Source organism: Schistocerca cancellata, chromosome 4 (assembly GCF_023864275.1).
Source record: "Schistocerca cancellata isolate TAMUIC-IGC-003103 chromosome 4, iqSchCanc2.1, whole genome shotgun sequence".
Lineage (NCBI taxonomy): Eukaryota > Metazoa > Arthropoda > Insecta > Orthoptera > Acrididae > Schistocerca > Schistocerca cancellata.
The window spans coordinates 144,925,206-144,933,623 of record NC_064629.1 but is presented as its reverse complement, the minus strand read 5'-3'; the positions used below and the strand labels follow the sequence as shown (position 1 = coordinate 144,933,623).

Below are 8,418 nucleotides of genomic sequence, written 5' to 3'. Positions count from 1 at the left end.
TAGGAATATTTCCGTGTGTAATGCATTAACATTGAGACGTGGGGAAAAAAGGCCACACAGGTGAGAAAGGCATAATTTTATTTTTAACCGCCGTTTACACAATTTGTTCAGTATGACTAGTCGGAAACGTCGACGAGATGCTGTACAGTACCAGATTTGCTGTTGGTGAGCAAAATCGGTTCTGCATTAACATATTTACAAAGTTTCGCTACCATACGATAAGTACAGCCCACGTTCGACCTCAGTGAGTAGCTGCACTTTAAGTTCAACAACCCAGTATAACAGCGTACGTGTCCTTTTATACGGTCAGCCTGGTACCCTTAATGACGGCTCAGAGCGGTCCTTAACCAGCTGTACCGCGTCTTTATATCTCAGGCCTCAGCCCTTTTTAATGGGTCCCAAAGAGTATGACACGAGATCGAACGAGACAGCATGGTGTATACTGAAGTAGGTTAAAGACACTGGCTTCAGAATCCTTATACCTATAAAATTTTGCAAGAATACACGTCAGTGGTTCTAAGAAACCACTTCCCTTGTACATTTCTCACACTAAACCAAGTTGGGCAGGAGAAAAGAATCGAGCATATTCGTAAATTACTGAGCTTGTACGCCGGAGGAACAGATCTGAAGTGACCATAGCACATGGTTTCTCTAAACCACTCGAGGTGGTGACTAGTTGGTTACCTCAATAAAGACATGAGTAATTCCATCTCTTAGTCTTGTCCTGGCAAACTGGTGCACAATCATAAAGGATCGTTGCTGCTCTGCAATTCACACTGGGGAGCCGCCGAGTTCCTGCCCTCTCAGAAGCTCGCTATTGCCCCTGTTGTTGTTGAAAACTAGAGAACAAAAATTAATGACAGTACCCTGAACAATGTGTATACGAGAAGGCTACGACGTGTATTTTTGTGTTTAACTCGTTGCAGTAATCGTTCGAAGTTCCAAATACCTTATTAATTTTTCCCATCGGCGCCAAATGTATTTCCTCATGAAATAAACTCTTAAAATTTCCTTCTCAGCATCAAGATTTTCTTTCACTAAGTGTCCTTATTCCAGTTATTAATTTAGTGGCAGATTTAAGTATCATGGCACCAAAGAGACGACTAGACTTTACTAACATGTGTAAAAAAGTTTCATTTCTCCCTATTGAGTATCATACTATGTCCGTCTTATTCTCCTGTTGGATCTATCTTCGGATAGGTACAACAAAAGGCAAATGGAAAATAAAATGGATGGATAACGTAATGTGAAACAAGATACACTCTAGAGTATAAAACACTTACATTTATTAAAATACAGGCAAACATGAATTTATATATAAAAACAAGTATATCACGACATGCTTAAAAATATTTTGAACATGTTTTCTTGATGGCACACAAATTTCATGCTAATATGAGTAAAATTAACACATCTGTCAGCCTTTTGTTGATATTGAACTAAATGCAGAACATTGATTTTAATGCGTTCGTATCTCAGGATAAGTCGTGAAGATGAGATTTTTAGTAGACCTTTGGATTCATAATGTTCTCTCTTTGAGTAATATATGCTATACACAGATGTTTAGCTCATAAAAATGATAGTTTTTAACACTTTTGTTGCTGACACTTGCGACAATTATGGCTCAGTTAAACAAGCCTTTGGGTGTTCGACTCCTATTGTCCTGCGTTTATGGGCCTTGCGTTCTTGGGCTTTGGTGGATCAGTGACGTATGTCAGTTCGTTAAGATAGTACCTGAAAAATAAGAAAAACAGTCATTAATATAACTACCTTACTCATTAATTAAATTATAATCTACAGAATAAAGCTGATACAGCGCATGATTAATGTGACGGAAGCCGAACAACTAAGTTATGAGATGTGAACATAACACTTTCATTATAAGCACGACCAAACTGTGAAAGTCTCTTTAAAAAAATTGGCTAAAATGCAAGAAAGGCGAATCGAATTAACTGGGAGAAACCTTAAAAAGAAACACAGCATTTGAAAAGGAAAGCCCAAAAAAACCCTGTGGTATAGTTAGCTAAGCCTCTGGACATACGTACTATAGGAACGGTGTTCAAATGTTCGTTCGTCCATTCTGATTTGGATTCACATTGTTTCTCGAAATCACTTTACGTGAATGTCACGATAGTTATTCCTTCCTCATAGATCTACCTCTAAGAGGCTATTTTGTACCTCATGATCTCGACGGCATCGTGTTTTCGTAGTAACGGAATTACGAGTTAAAGCGGGTAGTCTACTCTAAAAGCAATGTGTTTGATGTGCGTGCAATGTCTGGTTGTAGTCGTATTCAGTAGAAAGGAAAATGGAATTCACTGTTTCCATTGTAACTGCCAAAGTTTCTGTCGTATTAGTGTTTCGCAACATCAGCGGGATTCTTTGTTTTATTTTACTAGTTGTATAGTAAAGTCACTATCTTCTAAAAATTAATTACTTTGAAAGTTATCCACGGCGTATGGGTGTACATTTTAAGACAGTTTTCCTGTTTTAATTCAAGCACATGTATTAATCATATTAAAGTGTTTTTCTTTTTTGCTTCAGTTTTATCGAGCCCTTATAACGAAGTCGTTAGAGAGAGATTCTCGCAGTCCGTAGGTAATCCATAGTTACGTTATTAGGAAATATACGCAGCAACGTTTTCCCTCTACGCTGGATGTCGCATGACTCACATAACAGGCAGTATTTGCTCGGAATCATTCCTCCTATACAGTGTGAAACAAAATTACGAATATCCTTCCAAACAACAAAGTCAGTGATCCTCTGCCGTTCTTTCTGGTTGGATGGTTGTGAGTTAAGGTACTAGACAGCGAGGCAATCAGTCCATCAGTCGACAGACAGTTCATCGAGAGTTAGGGACATCAGCCAGAAATTGGATCGAATTATGAAAGTACGATTATGTAGGTGTGGTAAAATCGAGGCCTTCAAGGATATATTGATGCTAGAGCTGTGAAATAACACAACGAGAAGCAAAAGTATAAGGATCGGGCCAGTACGGAGGTCACAACAGACGAGGGGTCTCCTAGGCCTCATCTGTGGCGAAAATAAGCCCATCAGAATCTGACTCTTCTCCCTCCCCGACGAACCAATTAAAGGTGCAGACAGTTACAGAATAAAGGATTCCTTAGAGTCGAAAGTAATAGTGAAAATGAGAAGGCTATAAACATGATGGATGTCAATTGGACCGAAATGATCAGGTCAGTAGGTGGATGAGGTCGCGCGAGTTCCCCAGGGCTCTGCAAGCAAAGGGGCCGTATCTACCACAGCCGTCCCACACCTGATCCGTTATAGTCAAAGTGTTAGAAAGGGGAACAGCACCCACTATTCATCGGAATGCTGTCCCTAAATCGGAAAGCAAGGTGCAGCAGAAAAAGTGGCTAACAGTGTGTGAAAGCAATTAAAACACAGTTACAGAGATAAGGAACAAGGCAGCTAGCAAAGAATGTATGGTCAAAGGTCACCAGACCCAGCATTTGGCGGGAGAGGCCACAACCCCAGCCACCCTGCCCCAGCCCCGAAAGTATTTTAAAATGTCATATCTGAAAATAAAAACCACTTTTACGGAGTAAAAGGGGAACCAGGTCAATTGTCCGTGAGACGTCTGGCGATATTAGTCTGCAACCACAACGTGAAATAAAACTATTGGTTAATCTGGTATGTCCGAGGCGGAGGCGACATAGGACAGCTGATTCCTTGTGGAAGCAACGAAGGGAGGAGCGCCATGCAGTAGTTGTCTCCTTGATAGCGCGGAATTTATTAGAAGGGGTATTAGTCCAACAGATAGGCCGTGCTGTTTGTTAGCTACCGCCATGCAGTAGTGTTACACAGTAGCTGCAGGAGCACTAGTTATTCTTCGTGCTTCGTTGTCCCATTCAACATTTATCGTTGAAGTGAATATCGCACTAGACTAGCGATGAATCGCTCAACCACTGAGCACATGCGATTACACGTTATAAAATGTTTGTCAAGGTACATAAACCGACACTTTCTACGACGCTGAGCGTCACATGAAACACTTGATGAGAAGTATTGTTTGATTTGAATCCATCTACACACCGTAGAAACTAAATTTCAAATATCGACCGAAACACAAGAGGAAATGCGGCGACGCTCAGGCGAGACATCCGGTATACAAGAATGTATTATATCGTCAGAAAATTACTGGATATTCTTAAAGTTGTAGTCGATAGTGTTACAGAACGGACTGAAGGTCTTGATAAACGAACCTTAGAAATCAGTCACGTCGCACGTGTATCCTCATGCTTGAGAGGAAGATCATAAAACCTAGAAGGGGCAGTTAAATGGAAACGAGACAGATGGAAAAAGTAAGTAAACTGTTTATTATTTCAAAAGTAATCCCCATAACTGTAAACACTTATGTCCCAATGTGAGACAAGACGGTCAATGCTTCCTTGGAACATTTTTTGCACTTGCCTAGAGAACCACGACTTTGCCCAGATGTGCACCTCCGAAGTAAATCGAAGGCCACGAATTTCTTTCTTCAATGCTCCAAAAATATGGAAATCGCATGGGGAGAAATTGGGCTATATGGAGGATGAGCGAGGGGTTCTCCGCGAAACTTCTGCAGTGTTGAAAAGGTTGTTTGGAATTCGGTGCAGAAGTTTTGCTGGGAAGCTCTTACACATCCTTCATACTGTCCAGCCTCTTTCCGTGTGATTTGCATATTTCTGGAGTCCCGAAGAAACGCACTCGTAGGTGTCGACTTCTTCGGATAAAGAAGTTCACGCCTGGGTATAATCAGGGTTCCATAGGAAAACGCAAAAGAATTGCATGATGGCACTGACCTTTTCTTGCAGTGTGATAACTGTATTAACAGTTATGGCGAATACTTTTGAAATAATAAACAGTCTACGAAATTCCCCATCCGTGTCGTTTTCATTGAACCGCCCTTACACAAGAAATGTTTTCTGACTATGTGCATTTAAACGAGAATAATTACAACCAATAATCAGCTAGTGGAAACGTGGGCCACCTGAGTAATGGTCAAGAGATACGAGGCACTAAACAGACACGTGGAGACATGTCAGGACAACAAATGGAAGGTCAATTAAATTAAGTGAACCGTTATATTATTTCGATTATATTTGGTATATCACGTTCATTTACTGAAACAACACAGTTTTAAAACTTATGTCCACCTGTAATTAAATGTAAGTTTGTTATAGAATTCCTAGGCTATAAAGAGATTATTTTTCTCTATTGAATAAACTCAAAAAACTGAAATATATTTACAATTTTTACTCAGTTTAAGTTGTGTTTCAAAGAGGCTGTAGAGAAAACTTTTCTGATAGTTCTGAAACTGAATCGCAGATAACAACAAGTACATTGTATATATTCGTCATTAATGGCAGGGAGAGAGAAAGGCAGAAATACAAGGTGTGCTGCTCACCAGTCCTGTGACTTCTGGCAGTCGAAGTTGTACTCCCAGTCGCAGACACGGTACTCCTGGTTGAAGGAAGTGTCGTTGGCGCAGAGGTAGGGGATGCGTCTGCCGTCCTCATCACACATGTGGAAGATCTGGCAGTGATGCTCCATGTCGGCATAGAAGCCCACGGCGCGGTCCGAACAGTCAAACGTGAATGTCACGTTCGGAAACTCTTCCCACCTCTTAGCCTGCAATAAGGAGAAAACGAAATCAAATAGCACCATGCGTCACTTTGCCACTTCCCCTGTCTCCACCCGTCCAAAGGGCCCAATGTGCTCTCAAGTGTGTCATATGCAGCGTTTTTTTTTTTTTTTTCATGAAACGGTATCAAGATACAGTCTTGATTCAGGCAACGGATGGTTAACTGTTGCAATAGTACGAGGTGGATCTGGAGTTCCAAATGTATCCGGCCCGGAGAGCTTTGTGGACCGTGATGTCATCGCATATAGAACCTACCATGTTACTGAGAACGCTAATAAAGACTTTGGGAAATCTACCTATATGTCACCCTCTCCCTTTACTTTATATACTCGTAATAAACGTAAGCTCAACCGAATATTGAAACTGAGGTCAGAAAAATAAGTATAAAGCTTTGCGGAGGGCAAGTACCGGAAAAGTTATCGCCAGTCGGAAGAGTCTTACGCAAGAAGTTGTCTACAGAGCAACATGCAAATCAGTAGTTATTTTACACTGCACTGATGATAAGTGTATTTTGAGTGCAAAGTATCATATTGTAAGATATTAAAGACGGAGAGGATACTCACAGAAAAGTTTATCGAGCTTGAAATCAGTGGCATCAGTCTCTATGACAGTAAAAGAAGAAAGGATAATTTGTCTGAGAGATAAAAGTTAGCGAATATTTTAGAGACGACCACTGTAGTGGGAAACAAGCGATCTCCTTCAAGTAAAGTCTGGAACCGCGCGACTGCTACGGTCGCAGGTTCCAATCCTGCCTCGGGCATGGATGTGTGTGATGTCCTTAGGTTAGTTAGGTTTAAGTAGTTCTAAGTTCTAGGCGACTGATGACTACAGATGTTAAGTCCCATAGTGCTCAGAGCCTTCAAGTAAAATTAAGGGCTGTGGTATATAGCATCATAGTGATACTAAAGAAAGTTGTGAGAAGTATGCATCAATGTACCATAAACTATAACTTATTTCAAAACACAGTTGTAAACGATGTAAAACGAGTCTTTGGTTTTATAAAACATGTTTGGAAAACACGTTGTTATACTGCTGCGAATCGTTGGCTTTATATACAGGATGCACCTCGTAAGAGGCGTCAGACGCATTTTCTCTGGTGTTTTTGTAATGTGTAGCTGGAGTCAGCCCAAACAAATACTGCTCATAACGTCTTTCATGCGACGCCCAGTGTCAACCGAAAGCGACAATTCGTTTCCGGTTTAAAAAAAGTAAAAAAAATTTTTTTTTTCAGTGGAACTTTTACATGCCCATTCGGTAGAGCGGTCCCACATTAGTCTAGTGTGATTTTAAGGTTTATCGACATGTACACACATCAAAAAAAGTCTTGCGTCACCCCGGTTCCCAGAACTTCTGAAGATAGACGTTGACTGTGGATATTATATCACAGACACTGTCCCTTTAACTGTTCAGAGATGTCACTGAACCCGCCCAAAGATGTAAACAACCATGCACCGTTCGCTTCCCGAGCACGGGGTCCCGGGTTCGATTCCCGGCGGGGTCAGGGATTTTCACCTGCCTCGAGATGACTGGGTGTTTGTGTTGTCCTCATCATTTCATCATCATCCAGGAAAGTGGCGAAATTGGACTGAGCAAAGATTGGATAATTGTACGGGCGCTGATGACCACGCAGTTGAGCGCCCCACAAACCAAACATCATCATCATCATCAACCATGCACCGTGCGGATTTAGACGGAGGGAGTCAGACAGCCGATCAGTTCGAGTCATTCCACCAGGAAGGAGGTACACGGCTCGTGTTGTCTGTAGTTCAACCATGCTTAGCAGGTCAATACCGCGGTTCTATCGCGTCCGCATTGTTACTTTGTGCCAGGAAGGGCTCTCAACAAGGAAAATGTCCAGGCGTCTCTGAGTGAACCAAAGCGATGTTGTTCGGACATGGAGGATATATAGAAAGACAGGAACTGTCGATGACACGCCTCGCTCAGGCCGTCCAAGGGCTACTGCTGCAGTGGATGACCGCTACCTACGGATTGTGGCTCGGAGGAATCCTGACGAGCGGCTCAGGTGACCTCGTGGTTCAAGTAACCAGACGAGACGGCGCTTGACCATACGTTCATGAGTCTTAACCATACAACTGGTAAGGGCTACACTCCGGTAACTGCCGGCCGAAGTGGCCGTGCGGTTAAAGGCGCTGCAGTCTGGAACCGCAAGACCGCTACGGTCGCGGGTTCGAATCCTGCCTCGGGCATGGATGTTTGTGATGTCCTTAGGTTAGTTAGGTTTAACTAGTTCTAAGTTCTAGCGGACTAATGACCTCAGCAGTTGAGTCCCATAGTGCTCAGAGCCATTTGAACCATTTGAACTCCGGTAACTGTTTGGGGTGCTACGATCCTTGCCTGTTTTCCGGAATGGAATTAATATTGCCTCAAGCATGAAGGGATGCAGGTGGTTCGCAGTTGTCAGTATGTCTTCGATTACAAGCACAGCTCTCAGGGAAACGGAGGAGAATGTCTCTCATAGCATAATACTGCCCCCACAAGCATGCGTCCTCGGCGCGCTGCACGTTTCGAGCCGCCGTTCACCTCGTTGACGGCTTTTGTAGAGATGACGATCGACCTAATGTAGCAGAAATGTGATTCATTCGAAGAGCCGACAGCTTTCCATTGATCGTCGGTCAAATCCCGATGGTCTGGTGTCCACTGCAATCGTAACTGACGACGTCGTTCGGTCGACATGTGAACATGTAAGGGTGGTCTGCTGCGGAGCTCCGTGTTCAACAATGTACGATGAACGGTGTGCTCCGAGACACTTG

At 42.6% G+C, this 8,418-nt stretch overlaps 1 protein-coding gene across 1 annotated transcript in view; it reads right to left on the bottom strand.

Annotated features, from left to right (window-relative positions):
* Window positions 1-1,280: 1,280 nt before the first annotated feature.
* Window positions 1,281-8,418, bottom strand: part of LOC126183934 (uncharacterized) — a 53,548-nt gene continuing 46,410 nt past the window's right edge. The window contains exons 4-5 of the mRNA XM_049926281.1: window positions 5,411-5,634; window positions 1,281-1,734 (exon numbers count right to left, since the gene is read on the bottom strand). Of these exons, the coding sequence (XP_049782238.1) occupies window positions 1,656-1,734; window positions 5,411-5,634 (303 nt within the window). The 3' untranslated portion in view covers window positions 1,281-1,655. The remainder of the gene's footprint in view (window positions 1,735-5,410; window positions 5,635-8,418) is intronic.